Source organism: Taeniopygia guttata, chromosome Z, assembly GCF_048771995.1.
Source record: "Taeniopygia guttata chromosome Z, bTaeGut7.mat, whole genome shotgun sequence".
Taxonomy (NCBI): Eukaryota; Metazoa; Chordata; class Aves; order Passeriformes; family Estrildidae; genus Taeniopygia; species Taeniopygia guttata.
In genome coordinates, this window is record NC_133063.1 from 41,838,051 (window position 1) to 41,857,072 (window position 19,022).

A 19,022-nucleotide genomic window follows, 5' to 3' on the forward strand; every position below is an offset into this window, starting at 1 on the left:
CCCTTCAGTCCTTATCGCCTTCGGAAATTGCATGGAAAAAGGAGGGAAACAACAAGTAAAGTTGTTGTTTTTTTCCCCCACAGTATCTGGTTTACTACTGCAGATAATTGATTCAAACTGAACTAAAATGAGTATCGATCTGGGGACAAATCTAGCCCTAGAAAATTTCTGTGTTTGCAGCAAGCTTCATGAAGAAAAAAGGCTCTTAAAAGTTGTTACTTGTTTCACTTGTCATAGTATCAAGTGTAAAACTAGCAGATTTGATGATGATAGGATGCATACCTAAGTCAAGGTGAAAAGAAGGTTGTCTTGTTCATTTAAAGATTCAAGCAAGTACTATATAAAATAACAAGCTTCATAATTAAGAAATTTGATCCATTTTATTTTGCTGAAGTATCTGATCTATTCAATGATGCTGCAACCTCAGAGGTACCAGACCTCTTAAGCCCCACAAAACTGCTGCTGTCCAGGAAGAGAAACAGAGAACGATACAGAGCTGGGAGGGGGCAGAGAGTGATTTTTATTGGAAGCTCTTAAAGTGGTTGCTATGAGACCTTCTCCAGCTAACACCGGCACAGCAGTGTGTGAGGCTGTTAAATCATAGCTCTTGAATTATACCTTCCCTTTCTGCCTTTTTTTTTTCTTTTTTCCCTAACACAGCTTTTGTAGTTGTTTAAGATCAGAGAAAGCACCTGCAAGTTGCTTTTTCTTCTGTTTCAGTCCCTTCTGCTGCTTCGTGCAAGATGGAGCTAGAAAATGCAGTGATCAGCTCCACGAGCAGTTCTTCAGCAGGCTCCAGAGAGTACAAGGTAGTGATGCTGGGAGCAGGGGGAGTTGGCAAAAGCGGTAAGTTTCAGTAACAATATTTTGGGAGAGAAGGGGTGAATTAGGAGTGTAGAGTTCACTGGAAAAGGACATTGCTTAATGAGGGGTTTCATTCCTCTTTCTCTTGCACATGGCTTGGATAAAAGACTATAGTTTTTGACTGGGGCAATGAGTCAGCTTAATTTATTGCAGACTGAAATGCTGAAAGCTTTTTTAATTGGTTATTTGTATAGGGCTGACCTTGGTTGTGTTGCGTGTGAGGAGAAAGCAGCCAGGCTGCTGCTGTGAGTTTTACAGCAAGTGCCCATGTCATTCTCCCACTTTGTGGGGGCTGGTGGTTTGCTGGACAGTGTGGATGTAACTTGTTGGCCTGAGGGTCCTTGTGCTCAGGAAGAAATCAAACTAACTGCAAAGTCAGCTGTACAGTATAGAGTGTGGGGGAATGCCTGAAGTGACTCTGTTTTCTTCCCCACTTTTTTTTTTTTTTTTTTTTTTTTTTTTTTTTTTTTTTCCTGAGTGTCATTGTGGCTCAGCTGAGTTTAGTCTCCTCTCTGGTCTGGACAGATAGAGCATCCCAACCTGTCTCACTCCAGGCTACGAGGCAGATGTGCAGCATATTTTAATATCTCTGTCTACAGCTGGCAAGATATGCTAGTGTCTGACAATGATATCTGTTCAGAGGAGTCATTATTTTCCCTGGACAGTGTTTTCTTTTTCCCAGATATTATCAGCTTTGATTTATTCTCGCTGAAACCAGCATTCTCCGTTCTTACAAAGACTTTGCTGAACATGCAGAGTTTGTCTCAGAAGTCAGCATATTGAGCTGGCCGATGAACAAGAATTTGGTTACATCTTCTGGAAATTCAAAAGAACAGAAAAAGAAAAAAAAAATTTGCAAAAAGCAGGATTATATAATATAATGCATCCCAGCTAGATTCCAAGGAATTTTCAGGATAAATAGCTGTGACACTAAACTGTATTAACTGTGTAGATTGAACAAGTTTTATTTATATTCAAGCAAAAATAGATGTATAGGTGCAAAAGTTAAAGTATGAGTGAACAAAATTTTCCTTCTGTATCCATATCTTTATGGTTTTGTTATACTTGGCTTCAACTTCAGTGGCACATCTTTCAATGGAAGGTATTTCCCATCAGTATTACTTAACCAAGCAAACAGTTCTTTCACAGATGTTACTATATAATAACCATACAAAATGAGAAAGAACAAAATACTAGTAATTTTGGGGTAAATTTCTACAAATTCAGATTATCTTTTCTATAGAAAAGCAGATATACAGGATGTGTCAGCTGAAACTTTCAGTAAAATATCTTTTTTTTTTTCACCTTACTTAAGTATTTTTTAATTTCTTGGGTTTTTTTGTGTTTTGTTTTTTTTTTTTTTCCCTGAGTGTGTCCAAAAGATGGCAGCAATTTCCCCCACCCCCAAGCATATATTTGTAGGAATAATGTAATTTTGAAAATTTGTTCACCACAAAGTATTACAAACTATACTACATTCAAAGCATGACTGATTCATAACAACCCAACTTTACACATACATGGAGGAAATCTCTGAGTTTAAATTTAATATTAGATAAAAGTTGAAATCACAAATTTAGTTAATTGAAATTTCTGTGTTCAGAAAATGTTAGCTGTTAATTTAATGAGAATATAACCTTTATATCTGTGGATTGAATAAGGTATGATACATCTCCAAAGCTGAGAAACACATAGATAACAAGTAGAATTGTGTGGTCAAAAAAAAAAACTAAGCTGGGATTAACTGGATATTTATGAAATTCGATTGGATAATTGCAAACTTTCTCTTGTTATAATGAAAGTGAAACTCCTAGGTGGAAAAAGAATACCTTGGCAACTGAATATTATTATTAAGAGTTCATAAGAAAGCAGGTGGGCAGTTCAGCATTTACTTGCTATGAACTTCTGATGTGTAATGGACCTGAAATATTTTGGTAGAATCCTGAGACATAGTCCAACTGAGATAATTCAGAGAGAGATAAAAAGTAAAAATAGATGTCATTCCATAAATCATTGATTCATTCTGACTGTTACATAAACAGGGTTAATTTACACTGGATTATAAATAAAAAAAGGCATTAATGACTACTTTCATTGTACAAGATGAACTCTGCTTTCCCCTAGTGACCTAAATACAGTGTGTCCAGGAAATTATGAATATAGCCATAAAAATGAATCAGAGTAGAATAAGGATAAAAGGAAAAAAAAGTTGTTTCCAATTTTGATTTTGAAAAATCAGTGATATGTGAATAACATCCTGTCTTCTTTTTCCTGTCTTCTTCCTCCTTCTTTGCTTTTAAGTTGTGATAGAAACAGTAACAGCTGGGGTTAAATTACTGAGTGGGAAACCTCTTTCAGATGAAAGCCTTTCAATTCCTCAATTCATTCAAATATTAAATAATTCAGGTTTGGAATGAATTTTCCATAGGAACCAAGCTGCAAAAATGTCAGATTTCTTTTTACACTTGGAATAGTTCACTTCCAGAGATCCCCTGGGCATTTTGGTTTTGTGGATCCAACCCTCCCCTGCTCTCTACCTGTGACACTTGCAAATGGGGTGGAATGAGCAGGAGGAGACCGAAAATGAATGTTCTTTGGGCGTTGGATTACTCAGGATTGTCTCTTCACTTCTCTGCTCAATGATGGTAGACAGTCCAGGAGGACAGGCAGCATCTTTTTATTTGTCCTATTCAGTGTGATATAAGTTTCACAGGAATTGGTAAAAGAAGATTAATTCTTTGTATCCCAGTCTGACACCCATCACATGCAGAGTTATAATGTGTAAACTGCAAATGATCTGAGAATTGTTACTTAAGGGCTCTCACATTTCAAAATCAATTTTAGAAAACTAATAGTAATTAAAAAAATAAAAAAGTCTGACCTTACTTTATAGGAGGGAAAAATCACCACCTCAAAACCCAGCTCTATAAGAAACAGGTATTAGTTGTGTCTAATGAAAATGTACAAAGTTAGCTGTAAATTTTTATAGGACTTGATTTCTGTACTGTAATTATGGAGTATATTCCCTAGAATGAGTTATCCCTTCTATGACTTATGGAAACAGATTTTTTTTTTTTTTTCAGAGCAATATGTTGATTTCTTATGTTGTGTAAGCTGTGCTTGTCATCAAGAACATCCAGTACAGGCTGATGTAAGTTCAGACCAAAGTTATGCTAGAACCAATAATTAAATTGAAATTAAACTGAAGTGAATAAAGTAAATTTTGTATTGACTCTCATTCAATTATAGTTCATATCAAAATTATGTATTTCTAATTTTAGTCATATTTCAGTTAAGAATACTAATTTGGCGTCTGTTCTTCTCTGTTGTGATGACAAATATCAGGCCACCTCAGTGCCACTCAAATTTACTTGAAGTTACCTGACATAGAGCTCATACCATAAGAACCTTGGAGGTTCTGATACCCATTTTATTCACAAATACCTTTAGAGATCACTAAAAAAGGTGCTCTCATCTTGTCTGAAGCAGATCAGACCTCTGGGGTTAGCTCTGTTTTTCAGTTTTACAAATAAAAAAACATGCACAAAAGAGCCTTTCAATCCCAGGCCCATCCATTGCTGCATTTTATTTAGCAAACCAGTTACACTGATTACAATACTTAACTGCAGCACATTCTGCAAAACATTAGTGATGATTAACCCAGGGCTTGCAAAGTGACTGCTAAAATGAACAAATTGATGTTCCTGTGCAACTGAATAAAATAAAAAACCTCCCTCTGATGAAAAATTTTTACTTAAGCAATCTCCAAACACTGATCAGATTGCACCATAACCCACCTTTATGTGCATCTTCTTGGCTGAATAAAAATATTGTTTTAGCATTTTCTTGGGTTTTTTTGTTTGATTGTTTTTTTCCTAACCCTGGTTAACAATGATTTATTTAAGGCTGAACATGAGCTACAGTTACTCCAGGTAAATAAAATTACATGTTTATGCATAGCATAGGCTTATCATTGGTGTAAAGTGAATTTCTATTTAGCTGTCTTATGGAAGTTTATTTTTCAAACTGATTGTCAGATGATCTGTTGCCACCGTATAAAATTTGAAGATATTTTAAAATAATTGCCTAAAGACTTCTGTAAAACTAATCTGCTTCCAGTTTAATTGTATATTGGAAAGTATTTATAAATGTATTTTCATGCTTCAATCTTAAAAAAATATAAAGGAATAGATGAGAAGAAATTGAGAAAAGATTCTCTCAAGGATGTCGGAGGAATAGTGTGAGGAAATGTATTGTCAGACTGGGCTGGCTAAGGGAGGCATTCCATTGATTTCCTTGATTTTTGTTTTGTTTTGCTTTGTTAGTTTTTTCTAGCGTGGCATAGAGGCTGTGTTTCTACAGATGCAGGTGACTCATCCAATTAATTTCAAGATCATGTGTACACAATAACTTCCAAATTGCGTGAAAACAATTATGTTCTCTGGGACGTGGGAACTTCAGTATGAGGAATTAGATTAAATCTGAAATTTTATGTAATTTATGTGCTCAGCTGCCTTTTTTTTTTCTGGACAGGTTTTACCTCTTATTCTGCCTTGATAAAGCAAATTATGTGCCTATTATTTTCAAGCATGTCCTCATAACAAGAGTCCCCAGTAAATAGAGCACCATGGAGTGTGCTGGAGAGCTGGCCCACTGCAGCTGTTTGCAAGCTCCCTGGAGGTAAATTAATGTGTGATCCAGGTTATACTGAAAAGAATGAAGGACAAAGGTAGAGATTCCACTGGTATTAAAAGTTCTGAGCTTGAAAAGCACGACTTGGGCCTGCTGATGCTGTTCTTACCCCACCACTGGGCCTGGTGCCACAGAGCGCTCTCCGGACATTGATCAAAACCTCAGCAGCTTTTTTTTGTTTGTTTGTTTGTTTTGGGTTTTTTTTTTTGTTTTGTTTTGGTTTGGTTTTTTTTTGTTTCTTTTTTGGAGGGAGCTTGTTTTGATTCAGTTTCTTATTTTCCCAGGCAATATTTTCAGGTACAGCTGTGCTTCCCTAAATGCCTGGTAAATTAATCAAAGGAAAGGGTCTGGCCTTCTCTCATGCCCTGAGGCAAGACAATCACCCGGGTGAAGGTGTTGGATTTAGTTACTGCTTGATATGAGTCAAGGTGAAAAAAGTTCCCTTTCAAGTGCTTGGGCATGCTGTGGATTAGAGCTAAAGCAGACTAAGTTCCTTATTTACCCTTCAAAGTCCACACAACAGTAGGTTTTGCTGTTTTAATTTTTTATTCTTCTCTTCTAACTGCAAAAATACCAATTTAAGTGGAGAAAAAATTGAGATATTTATTAACAAAGACACAGATCTGTATGCCATCTGAAAATAATTACTTGTTCCCTTATTATTCTCTGTCTGAAAAGTAAACAAACAAAAAAAATAGTAATCCAGATTTTTATTTCCTCGGATGTTTCAGGGAAATTATTCAAATTATTCAGATTTAAAAAGAAATAGAAAAGGAAGGTTGAAAGAATATGTATTTTTTACTAGACTTAAACTTCCTTCTTAGTAACAGTTCTGAAAGGGTAAGGGTAAGACTATTCCAAATTATGTATAAATTCCTTTGGTCACCTCATGATGCTGCCTGCATAATTCTGATGCAGAATTATGGGTGTTTCATGCAAAATAATGGTGGTGCACATTGTATTTTTTTTTGCCATGAAAAAGCAAACAAACACCTTGTATAGAAGTGCCACCAATGACAGACAATCACATCCCCAGGTATGGGTAAGTTCCAGCTTTCTTCTAAACCAGATTAAGCTCTAGAATTGTACAAAGGCAGAGTTCCTGTAGGTTTATGATCTTTGATAACAAAACTGTCCATATATTTTAACTTTACTTCAAAGGTAGATAATTGAATTTGCTTTAAGCTTGCTTCAAGATTTTGTGTAATTCTAACTTCTAGACGTTTTATCTTATCTCTTTGCTAACATCTTTGTTAAAATCTGTGTTTTCTATTAGCATTTGTGGACAATGGTGAGTTTTCTCGATTTTCTTTCACTGTAATACACTGAATATATGAAACTTCACTTTTAGGACCTTATTTTCCTGCTCAGAGCATCTATATGCTTAATTATAGAGCCCTAATATTTCCACATCAACTTTCTGAGTATGAATTCCAAAAAAATTGACATGCTCTTCTATTAGTGGCCTTAATAGAAGAAAGATTGCCTGTTAGTTTCCTCTGTGGAGTTATTTTTGTTCCTCAGAGAATAATGAATTATTTTATGCAGGTGTAGTTCAGAGAGGTCATGTATAGAGAAATATCTGTAGTAACTTGAAGCTATTTTCTCTTTCCCCCAGTGCAGTCACCTGTGCTATCACATCTCTCATGATGACCTAAATTCTACATTTTCATATGTGTTACCTTATTTGGGACCATTAAATCTGAGATTTCAAATTATTCTGTACCCCTTTCTGGTATTCTTAATTTATCTTTAGTGTATATCTTATCCACTTAAAAGGATTAAATACATTATTTATTAATATTTTTCTTTCGCCTGTGGGCAGACATTGTGGACAGAACTTTTTGCCTTGGGGAAATGAGTAAAAGATATTTTCATTATTTTGGCAGTTCACAATGTTCAATGTATAGGGGTAGAGGATTCAATTATGCCCTCTGTACTTAATGTGGGGCATTTCTGAATGTGTGATACCAACTCACTGCTGAGAAGTCTGACTGGAGTCCTGGATTCTTCAGCTCTAGAGGATGCCTGATAAATAGGACAGAGTTCAAAGAAAACCAACAGAGATGATAAAAGGAGTGACACAGTTAGATATATGATGACAAACGACTGTGACTATATTAACATAGCTGCTGCAGACGGTAATTCATGATTCTTTATTGTGCAAATTGCATATGTATACAGACATTCAATGTAAATGGATGCAGCTGTCATGTGAATGGGTTGATTTATCCAGCTTCTCCTATCATAATATCCAGATGATAAATAGCCACCTGGATAAGGCGAATGAGCTGGTCACTTCCATGCCCCTTTGGAACAGGGGATGGAGAACTCATAATATTTAAAAGTAATGAATAGCAAAAGAAGAACACATATATTCCAAAATTTGAGGAGGAAAGCAGCCAGAATTGCTTTGTGGAGAGTAACAAGTGATAAAATTGCAGTTAGAAGATGTAAAATTAGAGGTATATGAGACCTTCAAGACAAACTTCCCTTGTTCAATAAAACGGGCATATGCCCTTAATGATTTGCTTAAAAGCGAGGTGGAGCAGATTGTGGAAGAGTGAAAGGAACAGGCTGGTGAAAGTTCTGTTAGTCTAAGGGCTTTACGTTAAGACAGAACATGTTACAGAGATTGAACATCAAAGAGCAAATATACAGAATAGGAAAAGCATTTAGAGTTTTAAATTCTCTTATAGAAGAGAAGGACTAGTATCATCCTCAAAATTATGAGATGAGATAAAAGTCATCAGGACTTTTGGCTGATGTAGCATTAATAATGTAGGTATCCATCAGTTTTCTTTGTTTTCAGACTGCTAAACAGAGATGCTTAAGCTAGTCTCAAGATTTGTTTGTTGTGTACAAAAAAAGGTCATTTATGTTGCTTAAAACAGAACTAAAATGTGTCCTTCTGACTATAAAGGCTCCAGTAGAACCGGAAATATGCTGAGATAGTACCCGTAAAGAACAGGCCACCTCATATGTGTGTTGGGTAGTGGTCCAGATGGAAGGCAAACAGATTTGCCAGCTCACCTCCTGCTGTTCTCTGCTGCAGGGATGGAAATGGAATTTAATTATTCAGGGTCTTCACCTACACTGCCTCTATGTGAACAATTATGTGAAGAACCCAAGGGAATGGCCAGAAGGTGAGCTGGGGGAGATTTGGTTTGGATATCAGGAAAAATGTTCTTCCCCAAGAGGGTGTATGGGCTTCCCCAGGGAATGGTCACAGCACCAGACTGACATAGATCAAGAAGAATTTGGACAATGTTCTCAGGCAGGGGGTGGCATTCTTGTGGATGGCCCTGCTCAGGGCCAAGAGATGTATTTGATGATCCTTGTAAGCCCCTTCCAAGTCAGGGTATTCTATCATTTAAAGTGATCAATACTCACAGAAGCTTATATTAATGAGTCTGCTTTTCATGGTGTTTCATTAAAACTGAGCTTCACTTAGAGTGAAGATTTCAGTGACTTGAGCACTGCTCAGCTTTTCCCATTCACTGTGCTTGCTATAAAGAGACAGAAAACCTTCCGGACTATTGCTCACCAACAGGAATTGGACTATCAAGGACTCTCCTAGTTTCAGCCACACACAAATCTGCCATTTGAAATGCCCAGATTAAGTTTCAAACAAGGCAACAAGCACTGTTTCATGACAATGACTGGCCACTGTCAGTATCTTTGCTGTAAACAATCTGTTGAGGCAGCCACAGGAATCATTTCCCTTCCAAGCCGTCCCTGCTGAGCCCAGCCATCTGCAGCATTTTTGGCATTTGCTATCGGCTAGATTTAGGATGAGATTAATTCCTTTAAGGACACTCTTGAAAGCACAATTAAGATTTTATTTTCTTCTTCTGTTTCTGCTTTCATCTCTTCTCTTTCCATACTTTCCATTTTATTTCCTTCCATTCCTCTGGCTATCCTTTTCCACTTTTAATTAGTCCTTTGACTTTGACTAGTCTCCCTTTAGCCCTGCAAGCCTATCTAATTTTCTTTTCTGTCAGGCGGAAGTCTCATGCTCACACAGCTCCAGTGACAGGAATTGGGTGTTACCAGGCCATTGTGCAGGATCCCAATTTCAGAGGAATTCTGTTGGGAAGACACTGTTCTGCAAATAGTGAAATCTGCTAAAGCATCACCTGCCCATAAGCAGTGGAGACACTGGCTAGATCACTATTTTTCAAGGTGGGTGGGGAAAATCCAAAAGATAAGGATGTCAATGTGTGCATAAGAGGTTATCTCAGGAGATGCCAAGTTGCGTATTGTTGCCAAAGTCTCCAAAAAAAAGTTATGTTTGCAACACACATAGTCAGTGTTTTGTGTTTTCATTAAAACCCTAGAACTAAACTAGTTATTTCAGGAGTCCCAAAGGGGGGCTCACAAATATTTATAAGTTTTGAAAATTAATTTCTTAAGCTTTGGCAAAGTAAGAGCTGTAATCATCTGAGAGACTAATGCACGTAGTTCTTCTTCAGCTTACACCGATTACAGTTATGAGAAGAGCTGTTGTGTAATTTCTTTCCTCGCAATCTCCTTGAAGTGCTAATGTAATTCTGTAATTCTTGTCCATTTTCACATGCCCAAAATAAATGAGTCCCAGCTGAAAGTCATATTCTCTGTCAAATCCTGATTCCTTTACTAACTTGATTGCTCTGTCAGATTATGTGATTCCTTCAGTGACTTTGGCAGTTTACTACCTGCAGGACAGCTTGCTATGTTGCACTGAACTTTTCTCTGCTGAACAGGATCTGCAGTGCCTTTACAGAAATGTCTCTTTAGCAGTTTGAAAAATGTGTACTGTTATTTTAGATTCTTATTCAGGATGTTCAAAACAAAACTCAAGTGTTGTCAAATTCTCTATTGTTTCAAAAACAGTAGCTTCTTAAGTCACCCAGAATGCCTGGCAGGCTTTAAAAATCCCCCTTCTCCAAATTTTTACTGGACTTTCTAATATAGGAATGATGTTCTCAGTTTGATTAAAAAGTAGTCATTAGAAGTTTTCTTCACAGTTAATAATTTTGGGCTGCATGGTGACAAGATCATTTGCTCACACACAGCGTGCTCAAGCTCTGTTCTGTGCAGTATCTGACACTGCGCACAGCCCAAAGATGAGTTTCTGGGATTCATGAGGGTTCCATATGTTTGTAGATAAGCTCTAGAAATACATTCTTTCTCTCCTGGGATTCGTGGAGAAAAGGAACAATCTACTACATCATACAAATATATAATGTATAATATATGAGTTCCAGAAACCAGGTTCTTATGCCTTTCTTCCATTTATGGCAGTTTCAATGGATTTCCCAGAGTAAAAAAAAAAGTGAATTTGTAACATAATCTCTCTCTCAGTGCATACTCTGTTTACTAGTCTGTTCCTATAAAAGTGGAAGTCAAAAGCCCCATTTTTCAAATCTTTCCCAAGACACTTAAAGTTATTAAATGCCTGACGTAACAAGGAGTGCATCACATAAGCTTCCGATATTTTCTTCTTTTTTCTGCCAGGTAACATGCTCAAAATGACAATTGGCTATGATATTTGATGATGAGGAAGGGATTAAGAAAAAAAAAATTAAAAGAGAAGATAGAAAAGAAGAAATCCAAGCAGTTTGTATGGGAAATGTTAACAGGTATCAGCAATTAAGGATAGAAAAAATAGAAACATCGAAAAAAAATTGAGAAAATAGAAAACTAGAAACAGATGAGTAAAAGAATGATAAAATAGTAAAGGGATATAAAGAAAATGCAGAAATTTGTACTTTAAAGAGCATTGGTTTCAGATGCTGCCTTTCCACTTCAGTTATCCTACAAGGCACTGATAGTCCATGGTAATATTCCAACACCTGCTGCACATACTGGTAGCCAAAATGCACACAGAAGTCATGTTAAGGGATCATTTTCCTGCATCTGTGAACTTCTTAACCCATGTTCCTCACTCAGTGGCTCTCTGGAGTAGGAAGCTGGAGAGGCATCAGCTGTAAACTGACAGGGGTCAATGTCTTCTGCTAGGTAACAAGCCATAGGACAATGGAAAATGTCTTCCATGTTGTGCCGGGGGAGGTTTAGGTTGAAAAATAGGAAATATTTCTTCAGAGAAAGGATGCTCAGGCATTGCAGGCTGTCCAGGGCAGTGGTGGATTCACCATTTCTGGAAGTATTAAAAGAACTTGTGCATGTGGAGGTTAGGGATGTGGTTTTGTGGTGATCCTGTAAATGCTGAGTTAATGGGTGATCTCGATGATCTTAGGGCTCTTTTAAAACCTTATTTTTTGTTTGATTCTGTGATTCCAAGTCTTCTGAGCACAGGCCTTTTTTGCATTAATATAAATTTATGGGGTGCTAGGCAAAGCGATGTTTCTCGTGTCTGGTGTTCTGACAACCATCCAGAATGGAGAGGAGTTTGTGGGTCTCAGCCTTAGCAATACGTAACACCCTGTGAAATAAGTGGGAGGCACAGCATTTATCAGGCTCTTCTGTATTCTTTGATGAACTAGATTCCTCCTCACACGAAAAATCTTCAACAGAATTATGAATCACAGTGATGCTAGAAGGCTATCTCCTTTGGTACTAAGAAATAAAATTCTGTTTTCCCCTAATCTGGGAAAAAATGGCAAGATGTGAAACAAATATATGTGTTTCTCTATGTATTCTTTCATCTTTTGTGACCCAGCTCTTACCTTTGCTCTCACTTCCCATCTTTCACTGCTCATAAAATATATAAACAAACCGCTACTTCACTATAATAAATTTTGAACAAGTGGCAGTAGGAGGAAAAACCTAAACAAAATGCCAGTGACTATAAACAGATTTAAATACACATATCCCTGAAACATGTTCATGAAATGTTTATTTACTGTAAAATAACACACATTTTCCCTCTTTAAGGAAAATAGTTGTTAGTGGCAGTGTGTTATTCAAAGAATTCATAGAAAGCTGTGCAAAACTCAGTGAGATAACAACTTGGGCTGAATGATAGTGACAGCATATTTAAAGAATAGGATTGGTGATGGAAGGTTTTTTCTTTATTTCCACTTAGCTAAAAATAACTATGGATCAAAATGTTTTGTGAAGCTGTGTTTTATGCTTCTAAAGCATCACTGTACACACCGGATGAATTTTAGGCTATTAAGTTTTCAGCAATACTTAAACCAATTTTGTGTGTTGGGATACTTTGGGATGGTGTAATTCAAATACATTTTCAAGCTTGTGATTAAGATGCATTTCTGATTGTCTGTAGAAAAAAATGCGGAAATTGAAATTTTTATTCCAATAAATTGTTAATTGTTCCCTTTCTGACTCCAAGCATCACAAAAAAAGTTGGTAAAAATCATAGACAGCGAGTACTTTACAGGGTTGGAACACTTGGGAATATCTTTAGCACCACTAATGTTAATTTAGTCACAACAAAAAGCAGGATGTGGATTGGGAACAGATGAGATCCCTTGTAGTAGACATAATTGCTCAGAAAATGACCTAGGTAGACACAATACCAGTTTGTACTGTGATGAAAGTTTCTGAGGGAATCAAATATTTCCTGGCTTGCAGTCAAAGTTCAATGCCATAGAAAAATACTGTGAATAATTCTTTTCAGGTTGTATAGCAAGCTGCCAAAAAATCATTAAGACGTTAGTGATAGAATTATTTGCCTCTGAGTACTAAGTCATTCCACCCACTTTTATCTCTTTTCTTCTTGCAGGGTCTCCCTCTAAGTATATGATAGAATTTATTGAGGAGTAGGAAATGTAAAATATCACCTATTTATGTTAGCAAATGGTGTAGAGCTCAGGCTATCTTTCAAAATTCTTTTTATTTTTCCCACAGACTTGCTGTAAGTGTATTTCCTGCCAATAAAATATTTTACCAGGAAAATGGCAATGTGGAAGGGCTTAGATTTGCAATCTATTGAAAAATGGCTATTTTGTTCCCATTTTATTTTATTTATATGTCTAGTTTATTTCTGTATTTATATGAATCTCAGGATGTTTAACATACAATGAATTTCTCACAATGGCACAGTGTTTAAAAGTTACCTATGTTCAGAACCCTCTCTAGCTAAACTGACAACCAAATACATATTTGTTTACTTAGTGGAAAACCAAGATAGGATGGGCCTTATTTGTTCTGTCAGTGTCTTATGTGTCATATCTGTTCAGCTCAGTGATTACTGTCAGTATTGCAGAATTTAAAAGAAGACCTGAAGAGAGTGGAAATGTGATTTGTGTTCTGTGCTGCTTCACACATCACAAAGAAAACTGGCAGCTTGACCTTAGCAGTAGAGCAGAAAGAATACAACTCTTTGTTTTGTACACTGGGAGTTCCAGCCAAATGAATGCATCTTAATGGGGAAGTCACTCATGCCAGAGTAGGTGAGGAGGTGAAGGAAACAGGAAAATATTGTGCAGCTGGAAAAAAAAAAATCTGTGTTTATTCCTGATTCTCTCTTTGAAATTACTATAGAACGCCATGAGCCCTGTTTTCTGCCTTACCCACTGAAATATCTGAATTAAAGTGGTTAAAGGAGTGCGTGGTTAAGTGGATTGGAGCAGAGAGAGGGAAAGATGAAGGAATTACCCTTGTAATTTCTGTAGAATTGGAGAGAAGCATCAGACAGTGTCGTGTCCAGCTAATATAATAGCACAGTTCATAAGAGCATTGAAAAAGCAATGAACCTCAAAAGTGTTTTGTATTTGATACATTATGGAGGAAAACAGCTAACAGGATTAATATTTCTGACCTGCAGGAGAGTTTCTAAAGTTTAAAACCTAAGCCTTTGGTTACGGAATTACTAGTGGATTGATCACAACCAACATCCAAAAGCAATTATGGTGGATTGATCCAGCTAGACTCATTCCCCAGTCCTACAGGGAGGAAGGAGGGAAGGAAGGAGGGAAGGAAGGAAGGAAGGAAGGAAGGAAGGAAGGAAGGAAGGAAGGAAGGAAGGAAGGAAGGAAGGAAGGAAGGAAGGAAGGAAGGAAGGAAGGAAGGAAGGAAGGAAGGAAGGAAGGAAGGAAGGAAGGAAGGAAGGAAGGAAGGAAGGAAGGAAGGAAGGAAGGAAGGAAGGAAGGAAGGAAGGAAGGAAGGAAGGAAGGAAGGAAGGAAGGAAGGAAGGAAGGAAGGAAGGAAGGAAGGAAGGAAGGAAGGAAGGAAGGAAGGAAGGAAGGAAGGAAGGAAGGAAGGAAGGAAGGAAGGAAGGAAGGAAGGAAGGAAGGAAGGAAGGAAGGAAGGAAGGAAGGAAGGAAGGAAGGAAGGAAGGAAGGAAGGAAGGAAGGAAGGAAGGAAGGAAGGAAGGAAGGAAGGGAGGGAGGGAGGGAGGGAGGGAGGGAGGGAGGGAGGGAGGGAGGGAGGGAGGGAGGGAGGGAGGGAGGGAGGGAGGGAGGGAGGGAGGGAGGGGAAGAAAGAAGGGCTTGTGACTTGAGATATCAGTTAAACAGCTGAAGCAAAAGCTGTGAATACAAGCAAATTTAAGAATTTATTTGCTAATTCTCACTGCTAGCAGTTTTTTATCCTATTCCTGTAAATCAGTGTCTTGGCTCACATAATGGCTGCTCAGGAATACACATGCCATAACCATGAATGATTCTGCTTCTTTCTGCTTTCTTTGAGCTTTTATTACTGAGTACAATATCATTTGATATGAATATCTCTCTAATCAGTTCAGATCAGCTGTCTCACCTGTGTGTCCCCACAGGTTCTTGACTACTTCTGCTGGATGCACAGTGGGAAAAAGGGAAAGACTTTATATGATACAGAACAGTTCCTCAATGACCAAAACATTGGTGAATTATCAACACTGGTTAAGTCACAGAACCAAAATCTGCCTCCATAGGGGCTGCTGTGAAGAAAATTAGCTTCATTACAGCCACTTCCAGTACATAAATTTATAGCACGAAAAGGAGTAAAGGAAATGTGGGACTTTTTTGTTGTTTGAGTCTATAATATCATAACTAACTGTACATTAGTACTGACATGCTCTTCTGTTTTGTTGAAAAGTTGGATGCCACAAATCCTGTGGGAACCAGCATTATTTTCCTTCTCTTTCTTCCTTGTTTATAACTTGACTGGTTTTTAAATTTTTTTTCTTACCTTTTTTTTTTGTAGAAACATGATAGTCTGAAACTGACTACTGTTGGCATGGAGGTATTTGTCCTGTACACCTTTCACGTGTATGATTTTTTCTGAAGGTCATTTGAAATAACTTCTGTCCAGCTGTGTTTCTGGGGAGCACCACCACTGAATCCAGCTGAGTCTTATGGTCAAGTGCTGAGGTATTTACATAGTGTTTGCATTGTTTTCCACAGAGGAGAAAGTCTATGGCACAGCACTTTGCAGCTGAAATGAGGTTAGCACATTTAATCATAATTAAATCATCATTGCCAAGTGGTGTGTCAGCAACACCAACATTCTTTTACCATTTCTAAAGTACCTATAGTTCCAAGGAAACTTAAATCTGATCGATTCTTTTCCTGGAAGGAATCTCTCCAAGCCAACAGTGACCAGGATTTCAGTTGTCTTCCACAGAAGGCCTTTAATTTCAGTTTCTCCATACAGCACCATATTTCCAGGTCAGTCTGGGAAGTCAAGCTGCCTTTTGAAGCTCAGGACTATTCAAGTCAGCTGTTCTATAAAAGGTTCTATATAGACCTCTATGAGGAGGTCTGGGCCAACATCAACCATATGCAGGAACCAGACATAAAGCAGTGGGGCCAGTGGAATGGGCCAGCATCATTCCCCCTGCAGAGCTGGTGGCATGTGGGACAGACCCCTCAATAGCAGTGCTATTGCTCTCATCATCTCTGTGACACTGCATACAGCACTCATTGTGTCCAAGTGATTTCTTGGGTTTTTCTGTTGTCTGGGTTTTTTTCTTGTTTTTGTTTTTCTTTGGGTTTTTTTGTTGTTTTGGGTTTTTGTTTATTTTTTATTTTTTACCCAGTCATCACTTAGCCTTGTCAGCATTTTTGGCAAATTCTTAGATCTGCTCAGTGGCAGGGAGTGGTGATTCAGAACCGCAGTAGTCAGTACTGAACAATAATCAGTAATCAGTGAAAAATACCACAAAAAATATAAATAAAACTAATCCCCCCTTATTTTCTTCCCTATTTCATCTAATCTAATATAGTGCTTAAAACTGAAGATTTTGAATGTACATTTGTGTTGTTTCCCCTGTCACTATGTTGGGCCATACTTATTTTTGAAAAATGCATATGTATTTGTTAATTTTTGGACATTAAAAAGATGAAGAAAGCTCAAGTGAAGTCCTGTCTAATGGTCCCTAGATAGCTATAAATCTTTGCTTGGATTTTAATTTGAAATTTTTCAATTTATAGATGTGCCTCATTAATAAGGTCATCATTTACTTATAAATATAAACAAATTAATTACATCATGTGGAGCAATCAAATCACTGGTATTGTGGCAGCCCGTGCATGTGCTGGTTGAATTGAGAAAGCTATTGCAAACATAATTAATGAGTAAATGTAAGTATCTTTCTGGGCTAAGCTTCCCAGTACCCTGACACTGTAACTTGGGGCCACTTTGCTTTGATTATCCGATGGCAAATCTTGCACTGAAATACAGAATCTTTACCTTTTCTATGATTTACATATTTTGTCCTAGTTGTGTGGTCTAGTGTCCATCTCTCTCTCCTGTTTCTCATCAGTAAAGTGAGACAAGAAGTATTTGCCTTCCTTTGCATGCAAGAAGCTCTCTGAACTTCAAATGCAAAATACCTCTTTAAAGCTGTTAAGTGTTACATCTTTGTAGATGCTTCAGCCACAAGCTGCCATTATGTGCAGAATATTTCCATAACTGGTACCAGGTGACAAGTTCTTTGAACTCCATCCAGATATACCACCTCAATAATCAAACTAAGAGATAATCCTAAATCCTAAAAAGGATAAATTTTGTAAAGATGATACAACTAGGCATAATGGCTCAAGGTAAGAGAATCTACAAAACTCTCTGGTAAATTAAACAATCTGTAAAATCAGCATGTTTGTCTTCAAACAGAACTTTGAAGTCAGTACACAGGTTTAGATGAGTATTTATGCAGATATTCCTGGCTGTGAGGGTGCTGATGCCCTGGCACAGGTTGCCCAGAGTAGCTGTGGCTGTTCCATCTCTGGAAGTGTCTAAGGCCAGGTTGGACAGGTCTGGGACCAACCTGGGATAGAGGAAGGTGTCCCTGCCCATGGCAGGGGGTGGAACTTCAAGGTCTCTTCCAACCCAATCTGTTCTATAATACTATAATACTTAGTTGCTGAAACTACTGGATTGTTGAACAGATATAGAGGCACAACTAGATACTTTTTGTCCATGTTTTGGGCAGGATCCAATTTGGTTCCTCTTCCCTGAGATTTGCTCCCAAACAGAAACTCCAGGAGACAAAATAATAGTTTATTTCAAACCTTGATGGCCTTATATATAGCACACCTCTTTAGGAGTTCAAGACTCAGGTGGGATTTACCAGAAATAAGCATTCAATAAATTCTACAGGGAGAAATTTGGATACTAAAGATAACTAATCCAGATAATATTCTGAATCCAGATGTCTAGGCTCTCTGAAGTTCATGGATTGAGGAGGGCAGTATTAGACACGTAATGCTTTCTTTTATTTGAGATAAACCTGGATTAGTGAGCAATTGGGATGTAAAACTGTCAAAGGATAGGTGGGAATAGCCATAATTCAGCTCTGGGCAAGAGTGATGGATGTAATTGATGCCAAGAGTTGTTGAAGATGATGAATTGTAGCATTCAGTATCAGTTCCTATTATTGCAAAGTTTTAATAGTGTTTCCTCTTATTTATATAAGATGTATCTGATAGAATAACTCATTTTTTTTTAATATATCTTCCCTCTATTAAAACCATCCATAGCTGTGGTGAAAAGAATGGCCTTGTTTAAACAGAAAATATAGCGTGTACTCATCAGTACAATGTATATCTTCCTTGGACCTTAATCCACTCAGTATGTGAGATTTTTCACTCCCTGCCCTAAAAAGCTAGGTTATTTTAGCTCGTGCAGACTGATGAATTTAACTTTGGAGTTCCCTAACACAGCAACCTTCAACATACCTACAGGCAAAGATCACAGTTATATTCCACTTTTATTAAAGCAAGTTAGATTATGAATTTTTTATTTTCAGCAAGGCAAGCAGTAAGCACTGGCTTTCCTACCGCAATCTTCTTTTCATATATTTTGTAAGGAAAACAATTTAGCTTTTACATATAGACAAAAAAGGGAATCAGTTATTTAGACAATCTTAATTTTGTTTGCAGAAGGTACCCTAGATTTTTGTAGATATTTTACAAAATGGAATAGTTTTAGGGATGTCTTAAGGAAGAAGCAACATCACAAAGTACATCTCTGCAAGGAATATTTTTAATCTTAGAGTAGCTAGGTTTTACAGAAATGCAGGATCGAGGGCAGCTGACAGCTTGCAAGACTTTGCTTTGCTTGCATTCAGGCAGACA

At 37.4% G+C, this 19,022-nt stretch overlaps 1 protein-coding gene across 4 annotated transcripts in view; it reads left to right on the forward strand.

The window, feature by feature from the left end:
* Positions 1 to 517: 517 nt before the first annotated feature.
* Positions 518 to 19,022, forward strand: part of RIT2 (Ras like without CAAX 2) — a 217,809-nt gene continuing 199,304 nt past the window's right edge. Inside the window, exon 1 of one of the 4 annotated variants that reach the window (XM_072922767.1) lies at positions 518 to 846. In XM_072922767.1, coding sequence (XP_072778868.1) covers positions 744 to 846 — 103 coding nt within the window. In that variant the 5' untranslated portion in view covers positions 518 to 743. The remainder of the gene's footprint in view (positions 847 to 19,022) is intronic. The other 3 variants (XM_072922768.1, XM_072922769.1, XM_002188004.7) reach the window with 3 other exon arrangements.